A 25,230-nucleotide genomic window follows, 5' to 3' on the forward strand; every position below is an offset into this window, starting at 1 on the left:
GGGCTCATCCCGGGCTACCGTCGGCCCCAGTCTCGTCGGGGGAGGGCAAGTGATGGCCGAGTGAATGAATGAATGAATGAAGGAACGAGCGAGTGAATGAATGAACGGAGCGAATGAATGAAGAAGGCGCATGTAAATAAATAAATAATCGGAATAGAAAACCCACCCGATTGAAAAAAACGCTGTGTTAATATGAGAGATTAAAATATTTGCCTGTTTGGCTTCCAGCGTAAATGTTTTCTATCGGATGTTAACCAAACAGGCTAATTTTCAAAGCCAAGCAAAACACTCCAAGGAGTGCTTAAAGGGGGGCGGGCGGCTGCGGGGCCTTGTGCGTGTCACACGCGGGCGCGGGCAGTGAGATGGGCTCGAGGTGCGACCTCTGCCTCTCGCATCTCTCTGCACGCCGGCGACACGCAGCCTTCCCACCGAGGAACCCATTCGCCTTTCCAAACTTCCCAGTGACTGCTGCGCGTCCCCCAAAGGGGAAGAAGCCAATGCCCATCGGCTTCGGTGGGAATCTTGCCCGAGTGAAGGACACTTGGCCAAAGGGGGAGAAAGAAGGAGAGAGAGATCATCCCTTCCATCCCCGTGGGGATTTCCTCATGTGCAATAATGCTGACCCTGTCGCCTTTCCTTTCACAAGACAAAGCTGACCTTGACAGGACTGGTTTATGTGGATCCACACTCCTCCTTTTAAACACTCCCTGGGCAGGGGGTAGATTTTTTCCTTTTTTTTTTTTTTTTTTCCTAATGAGTGTGGACCGAGATTGCACTGACCTCAGCAGAGTCCGAGGTTCAAGGATATCAGGATATTTCCCACCTCATGAAGTGCTTTGGGGTTTTATTTTTATTTGAGGTGCATGTGCGTTTATTTGTTTAAGAAATTTTTAAAAAAGAAAAATCGGGAATAATGTGGATATTCCCGGGGAAAACAGTAGCAAAATGCCTTGTTTTCTCCAGAACTAGGAGCAAAACTCACTTTCTTTCTGCTGAGGTCCATTTAGACAAAGCATACACGCTAACTGGCTAACTAAGCATTTTACTGTTTGTAGTTTACTTCCCTGTGCATAATGACTCCTCCAAAGTATAGATTAAATGACCACATACTTCAAGAATTACCTTTTACAAGTCATTTTACCTTAACGATCAATGCGCCATTTATGCTTTTACACAATAGACTTTAATTGTTACAAGGGAGCTCTTTGGTCTACGAGAAATAATTTGTTTTGTGCTGTAGCACAAACAGGGGATTAGGAGTTCAGGTAAGGAATAAGCAGCAGCTACAACTTAATTCCTAGGCAACAAAGATCCTGCTTTCACGCCAGACTTCTTTCTAGTAAAAAGCAGGACATGGCACCATCTCCAGCTCGCTGGACCAGTCAGACATTAAGTAGCCTGCATTTCTTCTGTTTTACATCAGTTCAGGGCTTCCCGCCCTTCATCCCTCCCAGGGCCAAAAGTTGCATGTAATACTATGCAGCGCTAAACAAAAATAAACAGAAGAGACTCGCCAAATTAAACACAATTCCCCTTTTTTTTTTTCTTTTTTTTTTTTTTCTTCCAAATTCCACGATTTAACACATAGGTTGAAGTAAGGTCTGTGGATTTATGTTTTACCAATCACGGCTGTATTTTCCGTGAAACAGATGCAGAGGCGATTGGATTTAAAATATCATAAATATCACTTTCATTTGGATTGATCGCTATTTTTTTTTTCCCTTGCAATCTATCAGGCATAGAAAATGGAAATAGCAGCCACGTTTAGGACGGATCCCCCTTCCCTGTGGTGCTGGCGGAGCATTACGGAGCATCATCAATCCGCGGGGCGGCAGAGGGGGCTGCGAGGGGAACCCCCTTCCCCCCCCCCCCTTATTTCTGAGCTTCTTGGAATTTCGGCGGAGGGGAAGCCACGGGAAACTTTTTCCCTTTGGAAACAAGCCCAGCGAGCTGCGGACCCCAAACTCCGATCCGCGGGCTTCAGCCCGCCCTGAAACAACGGCGGCGGGCGCCTGTCAAATTTGGCCTCAAGTCCAGGGCCCTGGGGGGTCCCGAGGGTCCCCACGGCCGCCCTGGGAAGGGGTAGCAGCGGGGGTCGCCCCGGCGAAAAGGGGAAACCCTTTCTGCCTCATCCCTATTGGAGCCCTTTGGCAATTGCGAAGGTGAGACTGGCTGGGATCGTGCTCTCCCAGGCTGAAGAAGCGAGCAAACGCCCAAGCGCAGAAAGTCAGGGACATGCAGGTTGATGCAGGGAAACCCTTTTTGTGTGTCTGTGCGAATGCAAGCCGTTTGGGAACCCAGATGGGTGGCAGAGACAGCCGAGAGAGAGCCGGCTGCTGCGTGGGAGCAGTGTCCGACTGCTCCTTCTCCCACCGAAACCGTCCTTTATCCGCTCCTGCTTTCCACACGAAGCCAGCTGAGATCCGGACACCTCCAGGCAAAGCGAAGAGCTGCTTCGGAATGCTGAGGGGTGGCTACGGGCTCTAGCTCCGCTGCTGCCCCGGCCGCAGGGCCGAGGATCCGATGGGCAGCTCCCCAGGCGCCGACCGCGGCTTTTTCCCGCTGCAGAGCGTGTTGCAACCCATGTGTTACCGGAATGTAATAAGTAAATAAGACCTAATTAAATAAGAGCAATTCCGAGTGCCTCTAGGAGGTGCACAGCACTTGGCAGGATGGGACGGCGAGAGCCCGGCAACATTTTTTTAACGCCGGTTTTGATGGTTAAAGCTCAGAAAAAGTGTACAGTCTCATCTGGATGCCATGAAGATACATTTCTTGTACTAAAAATGAGCAAGGGAAACGATGTTTTTCACATATTGTCTGATAATGACGGCTCTTCACACAGTAGTTCTGAACTTTTTAGCACGTTTCATCTGAGAGACCGGGGCTTTCAGTCTGCCCTACTGGCAGATTTTACAACACCTTTATGTCTCGGGTAACACTCAAGTCTTTAATATGCATTAACATGCTTTCTAAGGCATAATTGCGTTCCCACTATAAATATTGCCACCATTCTAGAAATACAGGAATAGAATAAAAACCTCAGTATTAATCAGGAAAGACGTTCATGGAAATGAGTCATTGCTTTTCAAATTCTTTATTTCGGAGGAAGCAAGGTCACTGTACTCAACCAGGTGGATTCTTTACACCAGGGCAGTCTAAGAACCATCACTGTATACATTTGGGATCGAATATTTCTCAACAGCCTGGTACTCCGGGCTGCAGCAAATACAGAGCACGTGTCGATGCGGTGGAGAAGTGCAACAGTCCTCCTCCCACGGCGGTGCCCACACTATTAGTAGGGGACACAATAGAAGAAGGAAAACCAAAGAGAAACCATTATACTTAAAATGAATGAAAAGGAAAAAAAAAAAAATCTCGTTCTCATTTTTTCTCCTGTAAGTGTCAATAACACCTTTCAATACTGAGCGGCAAACCACAGCTAAAACCCTCTGAAAACAGTCAGTGCACAGACACACGAAGACACAGAGCTCTTTAATTTACGGAAGTCGCAGGCTCAAGCTCTCCTCATCTGCAAGGACCTGTGCTCCATAGGCTTTGCGGTTTGGCACATGCATCACGCCTGAGCCAGCATGAACACAGCAGGAGACGTGAAAAATCAGAGATCTAGGTGGAAAAAAAAAAAAAGAGTATACAAAATAATACAATAACACCGGTTTAAGTTACAAAATGTTTTCTGTGTTGCTAAACATCAGGGCACCTCGCGGGAGGAAAGAAAGCACTTTGCGGGGTGCTTTTGAGGAAGAAGGTACAGGAACAGGGCTGTGAGGCGGGGGGGGGGTGGGCTCTGGGGCTCCCCGGGATTCCTCCCCCGTCCCCCCTTCTCTCCCTCCTTCTTCCTGCAGGCGCGCACACAAGCCCGGGGGCAGGCTGCCACCGGCAGCGGGGGCACTGGGGGTGCCGGGGATGTAGCACAACTTGCCAACCTACCGCTGTTCTGTAGTCCTGCCCACCCCCTACGCCCTTCTTGGTCCTTAAAACCAGGGCTGAGCCCCCCCGCCCCGACAGCCCCGGCTGCTGAGTCAGCGCAGGGCAGCGGCCGGAGGGATTTCCTCCTCCTCCTCCTCCTCCTCCTCCTCCTCCTCCTCCTCCTCCTCCTCCTCCTGCCAGTCAAGCCGCTCCAGAGGCTCTGCTTTTCCCCGGAGACCCCCGCACTTGGGAGCTGCAGCTGCCCGGGGGTGTACCTCGGTACCTCCCAGCCTGCCCGTACGATCTGGGCATTCGTTTTTTTTAGCACAAGTAACCGTTCTTCGCATCAGCAGTGTTCTTAAAACAAACAAACAAGAATTAAAAAAAACAAATCTGGCTTCGATACACTCCACTGCCCCCCCCCCCCCCCCCCGTAGTAACCGCGAGATGAAGGCACCTCCACGCCAAGGGGTTTGCAGCGTGTGTGAAAATGCCAGCCCCGTCGAGGGTGGATGTGAAATCTGATCTTGCCTCGGGTTCAACCGAGAGACCGAAATGATTCATGCTTAACCGTGTCTCCTTGATATTTCTTTTTTTTTTTTTTTCCTTCTTCCTCCCTCCCGTCTCCCGGTGCATGCTCCTTCTGAGGGGTCCTTCAAACACTCGAGGAGAGTAGGAACAATGCTATATGCAGTATTTCCTTGAAGGGTTTTATTGCAGTCCACCTGAAACAAAAACAAACAGCATTTCGCAAAACTTCTCTTTGAAAGAAAAGCAGCCGGCGGTTGTTAAAAGAGGGGAGGATACATGGCAAGTTATTCGTGCATTTAATAGCATCCTCTCTTTCCTTGTGAGCTGCACGAAATTTGGTCTTTATTTCGAGCAGCTATCATGAATATCTGATTCCTGCCTTCAGTTTTAAGATGTTTGCTCCCCACGTGATGGACATTTTATTTTATTTTATTTTTGCTGGCAGGGTGACACCACCCACTGCCCTCCACCAGGTGTGTGCCACGTCTACCTGCAGGTGAAGGGGGACAGTGCTTAGCTAAAAGGGCAACATAAGGCTCACATAAACCCTTGAGAAGTGGTAAGAGTGGAGCACGAGGGATGTGGGGGTGGGAATAACGAGCAACGAATGCCTTGAGGAAGCAGGATGTGGAAGGGAGGGATATAAAGCAGAAGGTGAGCAGAGGCAGGTGGGCCAAGCGGTTACCAGTCAGGAGAAATTGAGGGAGGCTGGGAGCATGAGAGGGCTGTAGGGAGCAGATGGCTGATGGAAGCCAGGGGACAGCATAAAGGTGGACCACACCTGGAGCAGCTGTCTGCCTGTTCTAGGAAGCAAAAAGTAATGGGAAGGCAATACACTGGCTGTTCCCCCCATCCAGACAACAGGAGACATGCAGTGGAAGTCCGCCTCTGAACAGCAAACAAGGAAGCTTGCTGTTTTATGTGTGTGTTTAAAGGTGAATTTTGACCCTGAGCTGACGTCATGCAAATGAAGGGTTGGCTGCTTCTCTCTAAAGGAGGAAAAAAAACAACACAAGGAATTGGGTTAAAACCGAGAGTTACTAAAGGTTAAAATCCTCTGCTTCGGGGTGTAGGGAGAGGCTGGCTCAGGGCTTATGAAGCCACTGTCCCCTTTGCCAGCAGCCGGGGCTAAGAGGGCTGCTTGCTCACCCTGCTCCTCACTAGGCCCTTTCTAAGCCAGTCCCTGTTACTGCACTGCACAGTCTAAGGGCTAGCAAGATAGGATCACTAGGTGTTTCTTGCTATTGTAGTGTCACCCTGTCTCCAAGCTGGTTTTAAAGCATGTAAGAGCATGTGGAGCCTACTACTGCAAAAGTTACAAAGCTATAAGCAATAGAGACGCAGGTTAGATAAGGGGCTGGCTGGGTGGAGCTGGTGAACAATGCACGAAAGTGCTTTTCTTTCACCGATCTTGGTTCAAATTAAGGTTAAATTCCAAGGGGAGTGTATTTTTTTTTCTCTCTCTCTCTCCAGCTCTCTCTCTCTCTCTCCAGGAAGAGATTTTAAAGGGCATCATTTTCAGTTAAAAAAAAATCACAAAGAAAGATACATGTTAATACAAATGTAGCATTCCACAGAGCGGAGCTCAGAGCAGTGGTGTCGCACCCACAACTTTTATTCAGCTGAGGCAAGATCAGTAGTTTCAGCACCTGGCAGGAGTAGGGTTGATCCTGCTGTCAAGAAACAGCTATAGAAAAGCAGGACTTATACAAGCCACAGGGTCTATACAGAAAAAATGCTGATATACAGGAGTGGGAGACGGGATTATGAAAATAATACACAGAGTTCAAGTAATTTTTACTAAAATGACAATGTTCTTACTTTTTATGGCATGAAAGTCTTAAGGCAAATTAAAATCTTATCTATGCATGCATATAACAGAAGGAAATGGAATATGACTTTGCTATTAAATCTACAACTTTAGGTGGTGTCTTGACAGGAAAGAGCAACAAGGCTTCCACCTGGCCCTCTGAGACCTGTTTTTGTTGAAGAAAAACAAAACAAAACAAAACAAAAACTTGGATCAGCTTCTTCACAAAGGAAACTTCATGGAATTTGTTTTGCAACCTGTCCATTGCTAATTTTCTGCTTTAGCATTGATGTTCCAGGGCACTGTAAGGAAGCGCGATGCATTCTGCGTCCTTCTACAGTCTGAAAAGAGAAATGCAGTTTCTCTTGTGATAAGAGCTCCCCAAAGAGCAGGGGCAAAGGTGTCACACATTTAATACTGGCTTTTCTTTGGTATGACAAGAGCTCTTGAAAAAATCAAAGGGGAAATCTGTGGTCTTGATCCCCTGATGCAGTAAAAGTTTGCTGCAGGGGGGTTCTTGGCTTTCAGAGGAGCCCCCAGGGCCCCTGCTTGCACACTGCTCCAAGCAGAGGGGTGCAGCCAGCTCTGCCATGCTCAGAGCCATTTGTCAGCCCTGGGACTGCTTTTGTCTGCTAAGAAATATGAGACCTTTAAATGTGTCACATGCCACCACATGCTACCATCCCTCCCCTCAATAATAAGACTTATTGGCCACATGTGCAGTACATACCATAGAAACAAACACTTTTCTGAGCTTTCTTTCTTTTTCCTGATCAAAATCGAATATTATACCTACATCACTAAAATGAGTGTTCTTAGTATTGACCTTCAGTAGCTTTTTGTTACCATAAGAAGGCTGCAGCATAGACTGAAGAAGTGAATACTTCATGTATCTTACATGGCTTTGCAGCCCTCAGGGTAGCAGTGTCAGGTGTATTTCAATCAACGTGTTAATGTTCCTAGCAATACTTTAGTCAAAAATTCTTGCCTCTCTCTACTAGTCATCTAGATAACTTTTCTTTCAATTGCTGCAGAGCACACAGCTCTAATATCATTGCTTATTCAAACAGTATTCATTTAGGGTCTGTCAGTGGCATAAGTGATGTACCATCCACTACTGATCGACCTGAAAGCTCAGTTACCACCCAGCGGCTGGATACCCTTCTGGTTGTAAGGGAGTACTGCTGTCAACTATGGCAAAACTCGAGTGAATTCAAGGTATGGCCTCATATTTTGTGAAGGGTCTGCCTGGGACAGTGAGTTCTCCGTGCTAGCATTCAGCTCTGCAGTTCTATTCCCATGACACCCCTGAGACCTCCTCTCTCCTAACCATCAGCAGGGACGTGTTTCTCCCTCCCTTTCATGGTCAGTGCAGAATCACCGTGCCAATGAGTGGCTGTCATCCCTCACTGCCAGCCCTGCCTGCCTCTGGGAGCCTGTCATGCTGGTGCCACCAGCAGCTTTGCCCCCTGCCCATCAGACCTGCCCCCAGCACCACTTCTTTCTATTTGCATTCCACTAACCTCCTCTATCCAGCCACTATTCTTGCCATCCTTTGACTTAGCTCAAGTTACAGTGTAATTAAAATCACCATGGAACACAACTAAACCAACAAGATTGACTGCACAATCACATTTTTTTTTCTCTGTAGCAGCCTTACTAGACATCTTCCTTGCTTCAGCTTTTGTGACTTTCAGATGGCTATGACAGGCAGCTATTTCTTTCCATTACTGGGACCATTCATGGTCCAGCAATAAAAATAAAGGATACAGGAATCAGCATTCATGAAGCAGAGCTTACTAAAATGAGACTTCCACATCTATTTTATCATCTTTTGTTCAGCTTACTCTTGCATTATTGTTTTGTACCTTGGATCAGTTTCGGTCTGGTCTCTCCCACATCCTGAAAATGTTGAAGGAAGAATGAACCACAAATACATGTCTCTGAATGGCTTTCTAGCTCTACTTTTATTCTTGCTCAGGTTGTTCCTTCTCATTGTAGTGCTCTCTTTCCATCCTCTCTCAGAAGTTATTTTTTTTTCTCACTTAGGTGCCAACTTCTTACTCCTGCTGTATTTCAACCCCCTCTTTTTCTCCTTTCCCATGTTCTTGTCCTTTCCTTTGTAATCCCTCTCCCCTCTTCCTTTATTCTGCTCATCCTTCAGTCCCTGAAATACTTTCTTCTCTTTTTTTTCCTCCCTCTTTATCTTCCTCCAACTTCACTTTTATTGAGGTAATTTATTTTGACTCCAGATACGATCTACTGTCTGAAATGAAGGCAGGTTCCTTTAACACCATGGAGATAAGGTCATGCAACTTACTTGAGGATGCAGAGCACACTTACAGCATGGGAGACTGCATCACTGGGTGGACATGCTGGGTATCCCACCAAGCACGAGGTCCTGGGTGGTGCTGTGCCTTAGCAAATGAGCATGGTCCTTGGGATCAGGAGAAGTACAGGGAGAGATCAGATTCATACAGAGCATGTCTGAGACCAGGAAAGCAGTGGTGTCCAATTCAAGTATCCCTACACCCAAGAATCAGAAAGGATTCCGGAATGCCTTCTTGTCTGAGCAATATCTGGTAGGTGATGTCAGAAGCTCCCCTTGTTCAGTTTATCCAACAAAAGGCTAATGGTAATCTATTAATGGTCTCCAGTTGTCAAAAAAGGGGAGGATTTGGGAGAGTAAATCGCTCTTTAACTCCACAGGAAAAAGAAGAGTAATGAGACTTTCTGGTCTGGAGATGACAGAAGAGAAAGACAGTCTAGAAAACAAGTTCAATAACAGCAGTGGGTTCTCCATGCTCTATAGTCGGGGATCTGTAATTCCCCTCATGTGTGCAGTTCCATGTGAAGGCCTGGGACCAGCTTTAAGGGAAGCCACTCTGTTACAGACCAAGGGGTGATGGAATTAATGACAGCTTGGTTGGCATCCAGCTTTACCAGGATGAGTTCAACAGAAAAGCAACAGCATATTAAGGAGGAGAAGGAGCTTGCCATGGTTTTTTTACCTGTTGAGCCACTCTATCAGTGTTTTCCACCTTTACAAAAAGCAATAGCTGTTCAAGCCAAGGCAATCTTTTTCTTTGGGCTGAACTATGCCATATGCATGTCTTATAATCACTATAAACCGACCTGTTAGCTAGCTAGACACATGTTGTATATGAATCACTTAGGTAGAAGAGTAACTAAATAGGAACCAAAGACATAATTTACAGGTTTGGCAAGTGGGGTTGGGGGTGGGGTGGAAGGCGGGAACAGGACATGCCTATGACAGGTGGTGGTATATCTCCCACACATCCTGGGTCAAGAGGGTAATATGTGGTTCAGCCTGCCAGACCTTGGCTCACTTTACTACTAGTGGAGAGCAATAGTCACAACAGCCAGTTAGGCACCTGCAGCAGGTGGTTTGAGAAGAGCCCTAGGAAGATAAAATGCCAACAGCAGTGAAAAAAAAAAAAGAAATCAGGCATTTAATGAGATAACAGATAGCAGCTCACCTGATAACAAATGGTTGGCTCCACAGGAAATGAGTCTGTGCAAGGGTGGTGAGGTTCTGTATGAAACTCTTTGTGACATGCAATATTAGTCATTCACAGATCAAATCTCAATGACTGGAAATTTACAAGAATAATGCTATTACTGAAAATCAGGGAAGATAGCTACAACAGGCAGTTGTGGCTTAGCTGTATAGGAATGTTGAGAACGGTCCTGTGGGATTTCACAAAAATACACTGATGAAAGCATATTTTCTTTAGGCACAGGCAGTTCAGATTTATAAGAGTCTTACTCTAGTGGCTGTTAGAGCTCTTGGGAAATAAAGTTATCACGAGCAGACAAGCAAAATATGGAGGGAGCAGGGCATTTAGCTGCTTGAAAAGCAATTGAGCTGAGTTTCTCCATTATGTGATCAAAGCAGAGCAAAACTGTGAAGCTTTCTGGCTTCTACTCCAGTCATGTGATGGCAGCCACTACTGTATTCAGATGTTTGATGCTGTATTTCTGAAGATGAGAGCCCTCCCTCTCCCTCTCCACAGATATCCCTGCACACTGGCAGCACAATCCTTAGTCAAGTCTCTGCTTAACACAGAGAACAGCCTGAGTTTACACATCTTTGTTCTCCTGCACTTCAAGCTATCAGGAGGGGAGCAAACTCACACAAAAGTTCCATACCTGCATGCAGCTAGTCCCATATCTGATGCCTTTGGGTCAGGATGGAGAACTACTCTTTTGGACAGAAGAAGCTATGGCTTTGCAAGCTGTGGCTTTGCAAGACAGAGAGTGTAACTGTTAGAAATGTTGTGAAGAAGAGCTCTGAATGGCCAGAGGTGGCATTTCACATGCACATGAGCCACAGTAAGATTTTGACATCTGGACACACAGTGCCCACACCAGTAGAGATGTTAAGAAAACCTTCAGTCTAGTTCAGTCAATTCCAATCAGGTCCAGTGTGAAGACATCCAACATGTAATCAAATATATATTTAGCCATTTATTTTACCAATTTATGGGAGAAAGTATAATAATAATAATAATAATAATAATAATAATAATAATAATAATAATAATAATAATAATAATAATAATAATAAATTATACAATGATAAATTTTAGTATATAAATTCAATAATAAATTAAATTTATAATAAATAATAAGTAAATTAATTTATTAATTAATAATAAATAAATAATATTTTTTTTTTAACAGGTGCGGAGATTTCTTGATGAAAACCTTAAAAGGGCTCAATATTTATTATTTTGATATGATTACTTTTATGTCATATTTATACCAAAACGGCCTTAGTTGATAGGACAACTGCCATTTCTATTACTCAACCTGTGAGAAGCAGAGGGGACACTGCCAATTGTACATATTGGTTATACAGTGACCAAAACAGCTAAACGTTAATTAGGAATGTTGTCTTATTCACAATTTAGAACCAAGGTAGCTTGTCCTATCAAACAAGAATATAGTGGGAAAAAAAATGAACAAAACCAAATTTTAACAAATTTTCTAGCCTTATGCTCTCACATCAACTTTAGCCTTAGTGAGACACCTGCTTTCAAAGATTTTAAAAGCTGTGCTGTGCTTTGACTTCCACTTCTTTGGTTATGCAAAGCAAAGTATTTCTGTCACTCAGTGGCAATCATTATGTTTTTAATCTGAAGCAGACTAAGCTTCCACATTTTTTTTTTCCCAAAAGTTCCTTTCTGCTGTTCTGCACAAACTGTAATTTCTATCTTTCACTTTCCCTTTTTGCTGCTTTAGCACCAATAGGGCAGTCCTGGTGTCCTGATTTGTGCCTTCCTTGTCTGACAGGAAGAAGAATCCAAGCTGAAGCTATGATTTAATTACATCATTCTCAGTTTGCTGACTGGATCATACATTGAGAATTCATAACTCTAGGTCCAAAATGCATGATGTGGTATTTTGGAGCCCCACATGTCCTATGAGATGGATATGGAACCCTACATTGTTGAACTGTATGCGAGGCTAATGTTCTGTCTAGTAAGAGTACAGTTAAGTGGTAGATTAGTTCTGCCATACTGGAGGCCATAGCTTGAAGCGTTTCATTTGTGCACCTCCATTTTAAAACAAGTTTATATAACAAATGCCATAGCAGATCACATTCCAAGTCTTTATCTATTCTTGCATCTCTCTCTCTTGCTTAACTGTACCACTGATGTTTGGCAACCTTAATTTGTAATATTGATATTCTTCCTGCATTGGTAGAGTGCTAGAGGTGAGAAATATTTTTTCTCTCTACATAAAGTGGAAGAAACATAGCTGATAATTTTATAAAGTATATTAGGGCAGTAAATGGGAGTGATATGAGTGCTGTGAGCATGTGTTGATGGAGACTTCCTGCTGTTTGTTATTCTATTTCTAGTCTAGTATAGTTCTACAGAGGCTGCATCTGAATCAAATATGTTCTCTAAATAATCTAAATATCCAAGTGAAGAGAGTAGTTAACTTTTTGAAACTGACTTCCAAGTGGAGATATTTGATATCTTGCTTAGATTTCCACTTAGACACCAGTATCCTCATTTCTTGTAGACTGTAAGCAGTTTACCTATTTGATCACAAAGAACTCGTGAAATAGCGGCACAATAGTGAAAGCCAAACACAAATGAACAAAGGTCCCAAGGCTTCAAACAATGAATTAGAGTAGTGTCAAAGTACTTTTCTATTTTTGCATCTCGAGCTTTTTCCCTTCCCTTCCCTTCCCTTCCCTTCCCTTCCCTTCCCTTCCCTTCCCTTCCCTTCCCTTCCCTTCCCTTCCCTTCCCTTCCCTTCCCTTCCCTTCCCTTCCCTTCCCTTCCCTTCCCTTCCCTTCCCTTCCCTTCCCTTCCCTTCCCTTCCCTTCCCTTCCCTTCCCTTCCCTTCCCTTCCCTTCCCTTCCCTTCCCTTCCCTTCCCTTCCCTTCCCTTCCCTTCCCTTCCCTTCCCTTTTGTCAAAAATATACCATATTTTCCATCCTTTGAATTCTTTGGGAAAGCATTAAATTTGTCAATTTTATGTGAAATGCTGTGTGCACATTCATGTATGAGTGTTAATCACTGTAAATTCATGTAACATATTCTGCAAGGTTTATCAGGTGTGACCAATTCTACCAGGTATGTTGCTGCTTTACCATATGATAATGGATCTTCTATCACATTCAGAAGCTGTTCAAATACCTAGGAGCTCCTGTGAATGTGGCACTATTTGGACCTTTGGCCCAAGGTAACCATGGAAGAAACATGCCAAACGCCTCCTGATGACAGCTTCTCAGAAAGGGGTGTGACCCTTTGCAGTCGGCTGTTGACTGGGCAACACACCAAAGCATGTACACAATTGTAGTGGTGTGCTCCAGTATTTGTTGATCTGGTGGGATTTAAACAAAATGTACTGGTTTCAATTTATACATTCTCACTTTTTAAGTTTCAGTACGAGTTTCAGGTCAAAACCTATGGGAAAAATCAAAGGTGGCAATTATTTTTAAAATGAAAAAAATTAGACTAAACATTGCAACCTCCCCTACCCTCTTCTGCCAAGAGAAGAAAAGACAGAAAATAAAAACAACTCCAGGCAAAAGATAGCTTTTCTTTTTCCTTGAGCTATTCTATTTTATCAGTTCAACCTGTTTTCTCTGTTGTCTGGGTCTGTACCCAACATCGGGGCTAGTACTCATCACAGCACACAGAATGACTAAATATAAGGCACTGCAGGATTTGGCCAATATCCCTGTATTTGATTAATTTTACAAACAAATCCAAAGCTCTAAATGCTGAAAACACTTCAGTGGACTTGCATTTTTGATGTTTAGTTGAGCTGAGTTACCAAGTAAATATTACCTTAATTATTAAGTTAATAGCAATATTTTACAATTAACTAAAAACCAAAATAAAACACCCCAAAATTCAACTTCTTTTGCAAAGACTATTTTAATAAAGGGATTATAAAATACAAAAGAGAGAGACAGGTAACCTGAGATGCAATTTTGGAATGCAAACTTTTCGTTCAAATGTGCAAGCTCGAACTTAACAAATGTTTAAAATATTTGAGTTTTTCAAATGGTGCCAAAATAAACCATGTCTTTTCTTAAGACTACATATTTAGCTAGGCACTGGCAATGTAAATCTTTCAACCATTTCAAGTATTTGTTTAAAAGCCTCCCAGAACACGTGTGCTCCCAACAAAACTGAAGAATGAAATGTTTAGACCACTGAAGCTCAGTGGTCTTAGATTATAAGTCACAGCTGACTTATAATCAACCTAATATGAGAACACCACTTTGTTTTTTTGGACTCATGAATGCATTTTATTTACAAATGCATGAGAAGAACAAACAGAGAAAGTCCAGCTCCACAGACCTGATGTGAAATTTTACAATGATAAGAGTCAGTATATGTAACACTGAGATCACAGCAAGACTTGAATCAGAGAAACTGCCAGTCAGAGATTTAAATGTGCCTCACATTTAATTCTTGTATGTGAGAAAAATCTTTGGGGTACAAATTAAAAAGAAGATAAAATAACCCTAACAGCCTTCATCTGGAATTACTCTAAATGAATAGAATAAAGGCACAGAGAAATCCTGACATTTAGATAGCAAGTTCATTTGTGTATATGGATTAAGGATGTTACAACTCTTGATCACCTGATAAGAATATTTATAAAGCCATTTAATTTGAAAATTAAGGTGAATATTTGTAAAGCGTCCTGTGATTTGGAATAAATAGATAAATACATGTTCAAGTGACAACATATTGACTTTACTTAACTATTTCAATATGATGGCTTATTTATAAAAGCTGTTTTAATATTCCCTTACATTAATGATTAACTAATGAATCTTTCTTGTGAATATATTTAAAGAGGAATCAAACTGACTTCATCTACAGGATTCTGCTAACAAGACTGAGCTGGCTCTGAACTTTTCAAATATCAGTAGTTTTCCCAACACTAGTACAGAAAACCATGCTACTAGATTTGGGTTGTGGGCTGAATGAAAAACAGTACTAAACGACTAAAGGTCCACAGTTCTTTTCTGTTAAAGTTGATTTGTCACAATATTGTTAATTAGTGTGGGCTTAGGGAAGGCTTACTATGAATATAATTACAGTGCCGAAAAGCATTAATAACGCTCTTATCCCGAGCCAACATGATGCTATTTACATATTTTACCCTGGCATATAACAGAAATGGCTCCCAATGCAAGCACACTGCAGGATCATCAAGAGAAACACACAAAATCTCACAAGGGATGGATGTTTCTGAACATCTCAGTGCTCTTCAAAACAGCAGAGACACTAATTTGACCAGTAATTACAACTGCCACCATAAGCATTGCCTATGGTGAACCACCTTTCATCATGAACTCTGCTGTTCCATCGGGAGGCAAATGAATTGCTACTCCTGTTAGTTAATCTGATGCAATCTCATCCTCTCGTAAATTAGGACAGAAGTGACTATTGCATGTCTGCTATATGGGGCAGGTGCTTTCTTCGCCTTCAGAGCACTGCGCAGACATCAATCACTTCTCAATGAATAAACTGTAAGATAAAAGCCAATTAACCCATGTTATCATTATTGCCTATTTCTACATGACAGATCAGAGTTCCTGCCCACATTATACTGAAAGGAAGAACTCAGACTGAGTTCATCAGGGCCAGAAATTCACCTGAAGGCACTAAAGGCTGGGCCTCCATTACTGGGGCTGTGTGACCTTCATCGTTCACTCCTGTGGGCGAAGAAGCGAAAGTGTTTTGACATTAACAGCACAGATGTGTTTGAAAGCTCCCCCAAGGTGCCTATGTACCTCTTGAGGGCTTGCATACCTTTTACAACTGTCACTAAGGGATTTGCTGAAGACCACACACCAGGTTGTTAGTAAGGAGGAGGTAGTGCCCAACTGTTTCTGAATTTTCACCTCTCAGCACAGTGAATTTCCAAAGGTCCTTTCCAAACAAGACAAACTTTTCTAGATGATTTTTAAAAATCAATACCTATTTTAATTATGATTCAAAGTCCTTTATCTACAGGACAATTAAAAAAAAAAAAAACTTACTAAAAAGTTCATTAAATTTCAGGCTACTTGGTACAAGATATAAGACAGGGTCAGGAAGCATTTTTTCACCTTAGGTACAATATTTTAAAAGGAAAAATTTGAAACAAAATTATTTTCTAAATGTAGAGAATCAAGTATTATGTAGATGTATTAGACTGCTTTGGCCTGGCTGATACTACTTTCCTAAACAAAGCCAGCTGACACAAGAGGAGGGAGGTCAAACAGCCTTGCTGTATGGAGCCTGCACTCACAAGACAATTCATTCTGAGGAGGAAGGACTTAGGGGAAGGTGAGGAATTCTGATACACCCGTGGGAGGAGGAACTTAGCACATTCATGCATGGAAAACAAGCCCTGATTAAGTAAACTTGCATTTCCAAAATAGCAAACAAGCTTCCTCATCAAAGCTGACAAATGAGTAAGATGAAAGATCTTTATATGGGAAAATATGTAGTTAAAAGTTAGATTAAAACAATAGTTAAGAATAAATATATCATTTTCACAGTGAAGGGAAGCTACTTTGCTGTTCTCCAGGGATCTTTGCCAGACCCCATGCTGTTCAACCTAAGAAATCACCTTGAAAAGAGGGGTAATTTTGAAACAGTGATATTTGCTGATTGTACTCTGCTACTGCAGCAGTAAAGATGAGCTGTGAGAAGAAAAGGAATAGGAAATAGTGAATATCAATCAGGGAATGCACATTAAAACATCAGGTGCCATGGGTACCCATCATGTGAAGTTGTGTGTTCAGAGAATGGTTCAGACTTTGTACAACCTATGATGAACTCTGAGCTGAATATTGTAACTGAAGATCTAAAGTAATTACTTGTATTATAAAAGTACTAATTCAAAAGACACAAGCTGTCATAAATCAAATCATTGTGGTTTAACCCAACAGGCAGCTCAGCACCGCACAGCTACTTGCTCACTCTCCCCAGGTGGGATGGGGAAGAGAATCAGAAAGGTAGAAGTGTGAGAACTCATGGGCTGAGATAAAGACAGTTCACTAGGTAAAGCAAAAGCCCTGTTCACAATGCTAAAAATTATTACAAATGGCTTGGAGAATGAAAAAGAAAACATAATCATGAGAGCTGATAAAGTCACAGTTTGTCCACAGCTTGAATACCATGCACAAATCTGGTTTTATCTCAGTAAAAACACCGAAGAACTGGAAAAGAAACACATCAGCATGGCAAGGCCAATTAAAAACATAAGACAACTTCTTTATAAGAGACTAGAGCTTCTGTCTGGAAAAGAGATGGTGGGGGAATGACATGAAATACATAAAGTCGTGAGGGACCAAGAAAAGGTATGGCCAGGGAATGATTGTTTCTCTAATAGAAAAACAAGGTGATAACAAATAATTATAGCCTGTTCAAAAAAAAAAGGAAATATTTCTTCAGTCACTGTGACAGGAAAGAGCAGTTACTAAATGTTTAAATGGATTAAAAAACAGGTGATGAAAAAAATGCTGCTTAATACAGACACCACTTTTGGCTCAGAAAGCTCCTCAGTGCCAAATTGCATCTGGGAGAAAGGTCACTAGTGTTGTCCCAGTTTTACACCTTTTCCTAGACACCTGCTACTGGTCATTGCCAAAGACAGTCTGAGGGCTAGCTGGACCTTTGTTCTACCCTAGTACAGCAGTCATGAGGACTGTTTTCATTTTCATTTCTTCCTTACCACCTCCCTAAAGCAGAATTGGTTCAACAGCACCAACAGCTCAGATCTTGTCTTTCAATTAGTGATTTAAGGATCAAAGAGGACAGTGGATAAAAGAGCACTTGAGTTGTCCAAATGCTGGACAGCAACACACCAGAGAGGGTGAAGGGGCTGGTGATGTGGACAGTCTTCTGGTCTGGAAGCATTAAGCTTTCTTCCTGCTGAGTAGGTGTCATGGGGAGACTTTAGCCTCACTGGGTATCTCAGGGCTGTCCAAAAGTTTAAACAGAGTACTTCAGAAGTTTCTAGAAGCGACTTTGGCAAATTTGTCTTGAAAGAATGCTATTCGTTTCTCTGCAAGGGAAAGCTCATCTCTGCCAGGTTTGGTGGACTGAAACTAAGAGGAGCTTAGGTCTGCAGATGATGATGGTTTAACATGGAATTGCTTGAAAGGAAAAACAAGCATTGAATTGTCTCACCCCAAACTGAAATTTCATTTTCTTCCTCTTTTTTTTTTTTTTTTTTTCCTCTTGGTAAACTGACCTATCATTACATCTGTACAAGCAAACGTTAAGAGGAAAGACAGCACAACAACATTAAAGACAAAGCAGAGTGACCAAGCAGAAGCCTTAGGAGCTACATACACCCTGACGGAGCTGGCTAGTCCTGGCCATAGCTCAAAGCCCACCATGCTCCCAAGATTCATTACTGAATGTGGGCTGCTTAGAGATTACAGCTGCCCTTCTTGAGCAGGTTTCTATGAACACTGAGCTGACCTCTCCGCTCACCTTTGTTCATGTGACAAAGACATGTAGAATACATGGAGACGTTTGGCTCCTCCCTCTAGGGCCAACTCTCCCTGTGTATCTGTAAGGCCCACAATGACTGTGTACCCCAGAGTTTCCTCCCCACTCCTCTATCTCCTCCCTCCCTGTAGGATTGTATCAACCTTCAAGCTCACTCCCAGGGCACTTCAAAGGTATGCAAAGCAGAGGGTTGGCATTCTGGCATCAAACCCAGCCTGGATGGTACTCCTGCACTGCAGAGCAATCAGAGGTCAAGATAAGCTGGCAAAAAATCCTGTAGGGAATGAGTGAGCCACTCACCTTATACCAAAGAGATGAGTTTTGACTCTGTAAAGTGATTTCTGAACATCTGAAGGATTTCCCCTCATAGGAAAGGATAGAGGACTGACCAAAAACAAAGCAGGAAACCTTCCCCACTGTCTGAGATACTGCACACTGTCACAAAGCTTTCACAGAGCAATTTATGATTATTTACCCAGCTGTTCCTCCAGTGAAACCTAACTATATGTTTCTTTTTAATGTATGCTGAAAATGCCATGTACTAGCAGTAGTTATTCAACTGCTGTATAAAGCTATATGTATATCCTTCCTTTAGATGTAGCTAGAGTTACTAGCTGCAATTCAATGGGCTACAAGTAAAGAGGAAAAAAATCTTCAATATAGTGTTTAGAGTTATTTCTTGAATGTGAACCTACTTTATCAATTACTGTATTTAACATACAAATACTGGACTGTTTGCAGTTTCATAAATAACGTAAGGGATTTACATTTTGAAGCTGCTTTCCAGGATTTTGCACCTGAAGCTGGCAGTATTTGAAAACACAGCTAAGCTGTGCCTTGCAGCAGACTGTAGTCTAGTAACACTGAGAGAACAGACTGTTAAAATAAGCATCTACATCATTTTTCACAGTACACAGAGCCACAATGCATCTGCTTAAAAACAAATACATGTTTGCAGTGAAACATTTCAACAAATCACAGAACTCAGCAGCAAAGTAGTTAAACATTTATGATTTGATTTTATCTCAGCTTGGAATGTCGCTGGAGTGTCCCACTTCTAACAACTGTTTGCTAAGTTAAGGCTTTAGTGTTTACACAGTGCTGAATGAAGCAGCCTGGTCACCAGATGTGAATGCTTCCTTAGACTAGAGCTTTCAATCAGATCACGGTCCTAATGGTCCCTGCTCCAACCTTCTTCCTCAGGACGTCCACCAGCCTTTCCAACCTGAGAGGGGGCAGGGGAGAGGGAGAGGAGAAAAAAAAAGGAAGCTAACGTTAGGAATGTTCTGGCTGAAAGAGACAGTGTTTGCACTGAACCAAGCTGTCCTGGTGGTGGTCACGCTCAGAAACAAAGCACTACTGTAAAAGACAGACATTAAGGGAAAATGCAGACAACTTACAGAAAACTTTTTAACCTACAACCCAATCAATTTGCAGCCAGTGATATATACCAACTTGCTTTTGTACTATATGTAGTGTCTGAACCCCCGTAAAGAACTTACACAAAACCCTTTGCAGCAATCATAGCAAATATACCCTTTGCTGTTAGCAGGACATTTGGTTTTTGTACTTTAAAAATCTGAGCAGTCCATGATTCTTGTTAAATATAATACTTAGCTGTTATTTCCCTTAAAAAATACCATGCCCATTATCCAGCAGCGCGAGATACTTTGATTGTCCAGTTTATAAATTTATGTCCCCAAACCCATGCCTTTTATATCAAAAGCTTTTTCAAAATACCTAAGAAAGTTTCTGAGCTTGTGCATGCTGATACTTGAAGGTGGCTTGTATGATTGTTATGTATACTACGCAAAAATTAAGTCTAAATATGTGGGACAGAGATCCACCTAATCCTCTTAATTTTAATGCATGGGCTATAAGCATGTCCAGCATTTCATTGGCTTAATTTGTTCTTTTCTTTTATATATAGGCAAACACATCGCCTAAATTTGTTCAGGGGGTTTCTATTTGTACACATTTACCTTAAGCACTCCTGTGCAATTAGGTATTCAAGTAATTTCTTCAATTTATCTGTATTTTATTGAATTCTTCCATGAAAGCTCTCCGACCAATAAACTAACTATACAAAACTAGACACTGCATACTGGAAGTACTGGAATACTTTCTGAGCCATATTATGTACACAACTTTTATAATGGATAAAAACAGTTGCAAGTTCATGTAGTTGTATTCACTATTGCAAAGTTGAACAATTTTTCTTATCTGAAAAGACAGATTTTTTTTATATTATATAACATGAGGAATGTAGATAGGAAATAAAAAAATAACAGCTTTATCAAAACTGTAAAACGTATTTTATCTAATGGATACATTAGTAACTTCAGTGCAGGAAAACTAGTTAACACATCTTGGATTTATTGCCACAAATCATGACTAACACACATGGTACGTATTGAAACACTCTTGTTTTCCAGGAACCACCAAAGTGCCATGAAGCTACACCTCTTATTGTACTCACCAGGTGACTTAATTCCTGAAACTTGATTAAGAATTCACCACCCTAACACAATTATCAGACACCAGGAAATGTATGGGGAAAGTTCAACTGGCTCTAGTTCATTTCACAGGGACTCTAAATAATCTGCTTTTAGTCACTTTTTAAGCGCAGGTAAAAAGGCACTTCTTAGCTATTCCATTCCCTCCAATTGCCCAAGTATCACTTTTACTTTTTCACCAGCTGGTTCATTTTTTTCTGTATTTGTAACATACATCTATGGCAGTCCTAACTCACTGCAGTCAGTCCATGCAAGTATAAAGTCAGGGCTTTCACAGCGTATTTACTCCTTAAAGGGGATGAATCTATGGTTTTTCTAGGTTCTATGAATTTTAACTCATAGTTACTGATAGGTCATATTTTTGTCGCCCCTTCCTCCTGATATGTTCTGTTAAATCAGTTCTTAGTCCACGTGCAATTTCAGAAAGCAATGACAGATCAGTCCTCACCCTCAAGAGCAATGACAACTTTCGACCTTTTTATGTTCAGAAGCAGCATTGCAGCTTTCTCACCACTTTAAATATCACTGGAGGTCTCTCTCACTAACACCCTCTCTAATGTGCTTCAGGAAAATAAAGGAGAGGAGAAACATTTCAAACTGTCTTGGCAAACAGAAGGTTTGAGCTGCCAATTGTTTTCTGATAAGCAGCAGAAACAACAAAATTTGAGACCACAGCTTATTTAAATCACCGCTCAGTGAAAAAGAAATTATGTGTGGCTTATAGAAGCAGGGGAAAAATGCCTTCAATAATTGAGGTTTCTTCCAGGGACACAGGTTATAGGGTCACTGCTTACACACTGTCCTGCAATTGGGCTTAGATGTGCACCACTCTGTGACCAACCAATGGCACTGCACATTGGAGCAGGCAAGTTAGTGAGGAGCTGCCCATGTTTGAAGAGAAATACCACTGGGATGAAAGTAGCTGTCTTCTGTTTAACCTTGAAACTGTCAGGCTTCATTGAAAATAATGAGGCTTAACAATCATAGCTTCTGCCTTTCAAATGAATGATGACTGAAATCATCAAAATGAGGTATCCAGCACCAAATACAAACTGTGCAGGGCTTATTTGCCTTTTGTTTCAGTCATGTGTGGATTTGCAAATTTATTTATTCTTTATTAGAAGAAAGAAAAAAAAAATCAGCAGGGGATTAAGAATCCATACCTTTGAAAGAGATTTAAACAATAATGTAAAAGAGAAACTGTAACAGCTATTTATAAGAGAAAATAACAGAGGGCAAAATTCACCCCTACACACACACAAGACCCAATATACCACTGAAATCCCACTTAAGCCTACAAAATAATGCTATGGGCTGAATCAGTGGTTAATAACTCTTGATACAGGCCTCAGGGGGCTTTTCGGAACGATAATCCTAGACTCTTTGTTCACCAAGGGCCCAACTCTGCCATCCTGACTCACAGTAAGCAACATTTTTCTTTGTGAGTAATAAAAGGCAGCTAATAAGGCCATTTGTGTAAATGAGGCACTACCTGCAAGGGGTGAGGATGACAGAATCACGCCTTATTGATCAGGCTTTGCATCAAGCCTGGTGGGTTACTGCAGGCAGCTCCTTTTGGAAGCTGAGCGTCTTAATCTGTGGTCAACTGAAGCAATACCTCAAAATAAAAACTAACTGAAATATCTAAGCAGCAGAATGGGAGATGCTGGGAACTACTCTAAAAGTCTCAGGGTCTGCAGAGTTTGATTCAAAATACAGAGGACAGTGACCTGAAGAAAACAGTTTTTATTATTTTGTGCAATCATGATATATCTGCCAGTATAGCCTCACCATACTTTACTTAACCGAAAGAAGTACTGACTACATTTGATAGTATCCTAGGACACTGGTTTAACAAATGACGTTTTTTTTTTGCTTGCGAAGGTAACAGTCTTCATAGTATCGATGCAACATGCAATATGACACTCAGGAGAAGCAAGCAAAACACACATCATTGTGAAGAGTCTTGAATTTAGTGGCTTAATTATTCCTCAGTATCAGGGGAAACTGTGTTTTACTACAGAAATAAATAAAAAAAAAAATTACTTGCTGTTATAGTATTACCAGTTTGAGTATATACTTTTAAAAGTGTTGCTAAGCTTTAAGAAGTTCCTCATCTTCAGAGGAAGGGTACCTAAACATGAATGTCACCACAAATGTCTTCCAATTACTCCAAATTGTATTCTCTTACCACCTATGTATACATCTAACAAAATGCCCATACAGAGAGCATGATGTTACATGGAATATTCTTACATAGTTCCTGAACTGTTTGACAACCTCCTTTGACTTTTAGCAGAGCTTTACAGAGTTTTACTCCCTTGAATATAAATGACTTTTGTTCTTGAATCATGCTCAATAAGGTAGACCTACAATTCTTACTGACAGAGAAGTTTGTTTGAGGAGCCCAAAGCCGAATGTATAGTTGCAAAGATAGTACCTATTGGTGCAACCACTGTATTGCTGACTGCTGAAGAAATCTAGGTTTAAACTGGAGCTTGGGATCAGTGAAAATACATGTAGGTCCTCCCACGCTGCTCCTTCTCTGGCCAAAGGAACTCAGTGCAAATGAGAACATTGGCCTTTATCCACAAGTTCTGTAAACGACTGAATTACAGCATCACAGAATGATCCTGCAGGGCACCATGCCCCAGAAGTAGCCAAAACGTATACTCAACTGAAACAAAAAAGCATCCTTCAAGTAGCCTATGCCTTAATCTGCAAAGCAATATATAGACTAGCTGAAAACAATAGCTTCTACCTGCAGATGTGGGGGTTAAGTGATAAAAACAAAACCCTCCTGGATTTTGAAATGCTATATAAAGGCTTATAAACCTAAACTATAACCCTTGGTTATCTTTCCAGTAGATAAGATTAGGCTTAGGCTATGAAGATGGCCTTACTTGCATGATTTCTGGCTTCTTGTGGAATGTGTTTTGTTAACACTAATTCCCTTTAGAAACCAAGCATTTAAAAATATTTTAGGTAAATAAAATGCATTACAAACAATTTAGCAGTTGGGCTCTGTGAATAAATGACTGTTTTGTGAGCGTTCCAACAAACAAATTCACTTAATTTCATCTCAGAATGAAAAAAACAAAACAAAACTCATTTTCTTTTCCTCTCCTTTCCTTCAGTTTTCTTCTTGGATCTATTTCATTGAATCCTACTCAGTATACTTGTTTTCAGACATTTTGTGCAAAAATGAAGGAAATTAGTGACATGGAGAAGATACTGCTGTGCTATGATACTATCACTTTTCTAGAAGCCAGTCACTTGGATAGGATCATTTACTCAAGAAGTTGGAGGAAACTGGTTCAGATCTACTGTCTTAAGAAGAGAATCAGGCTCCAGCTACTTCCCTCTTCAGGAAGTAGCACTGCACGAACACTGGGTTCAGGGGGGACCTTGTTTTCATTTTCAGTTATTGAGGCTGCTCCGATTAAATAAAATGCTTAAATATTCACTGGATAAAAGTCTGGAACATAAGGGTATGGCCTTGCAGTAAGTGGCCTGTGTGCTACTGAGGCATCTCCTTCTTGCCCTCTGGGTGGTTCAGTGAAACTTTAATTATTCTTATTCCTAAATGTAGGTATTATTTTTGCCACCTCAAAACCCTGACTTTTCAACAATAATAATTTCTGATTGACTCATTGAAATACATTACCTGGGTGCATGTAATGGGTCATCTACCAGTCTGTAACCGAAATCTTCATAAATCAACATTTTGCTAATGACTATGTGAGCTCATATGGACCTTGCTGCCTCTACCTAGCAAAGTTTCCTCTGCATCTTTTGCATTGGAGACTGTGTGTCTTCTAAATGACATACAGCAGTTCAGCAGCATTTTTGAACCTGATGCAGGAATTGCTGGGTGAAATTCTGTGCCCTGTGTTAGACAGGTGGCTGGACTGACTGGTGTTAATAGCCCTTTCTGGTCTTAAAATCGAATATTAGAGACTGATTTAGCAGCATCAGTGAGCTCTAAACTGTGGTACACCACAGTGTTGAATCTAATTACTCTAGGCACTGCCGCCAATTCCTGCTTGCCCAACACTGTTTGTAATGTCACTCCAAAAAGTATGTTCCATTAAACTTACAGACCTTAAATTTGGCAGGGCAAGCCATTCTGTCTCTGAAAAGCCCTGTCACAAAACAAGCATTCCTATTAAATCCCTCTCAGCGTCTTCTCAACCCAAAAGAGTAATTCTGTATATGATTAAACTTAGGAGTAAATACAGCCAGTTGGGCTCCTGACAGCAGACATATTTCAAAATAAACCTGGCTGACACAGGCCTTGGCTAAAATATTAAGCCTTTATCAGTGGTTCACAATAACTAATCTTGTCAAATTGTTTGCTCTCTACCTTCTGTTTGGAAGATTATGGGCTAGCTCACCATTACTATTCACCTTGTGCCATCAC

At 41.7% G+C, this 25,230-nt stretch overlaps 1 protein-coding gene and 1 long non-coding RNA gene across 18 annotated transcripts in view; both read right to left on the bottom strand.

Moving 5' to 3' along the window:
* Nucleotides 1-2,911: 2,911 nt before the first annotated feature.
* LOC137857141 (uncharacterized) lies at nt 2,912-5,378 on the bottom strand. 2 transcript variants are annotated; one of them, XR_011096989.1, is made up of 3 exons: nt 5,243-5,378; nt 3,952-4,655; nt 2,912-3,627 (listed from the first exon to the last, which is right to left on the bottom strand). It is a non-coding gene; the product is annotated as an uncharacterized lncRNA (long non-coding RNA). The 2 variants fall into 2 exon arrangements; XR_011096988.1 differs by having other exon boundaries at nt 2,912-4,655.
* A 12,598-nt stretch (nt 5,379-17,976) lies between these two features.
* MIPOL1 (mirror-image polydactyly 1) overlaps nt 17,977-25,230 on the bottom strand; it is a 189,431-nt gene continuing 182,177 nt past the window's right edge. For all 16 annotated transcript variants that reach the window (XM_068683294.1, XM_068683293.1, XM_068683290.1 and 13 more), the window contains one exon: nt 17,977-19,516. In XM_068683294.1, the coding sequence (XP_068539395.1) occupies nt 19,450-19,516 (67 nt within the window). In that variant the 3' untranslated portion in view covers nt 17,977-19,449. The remainder of the gene's footprint in view (nt 19,517-25,230) is intronic.

This window comes from Anas acuta, chromosome 5 (assembly GCF_963932015.1).
Source record: "Anas acuta chromosome 5, bAnaAcu1.1, whole genome shotgun sequence".
NCBI lineage: Eukaryota > Metazoa > Chordata > Aves > Anseriformes > Anatidae > Anas > Anas acuta.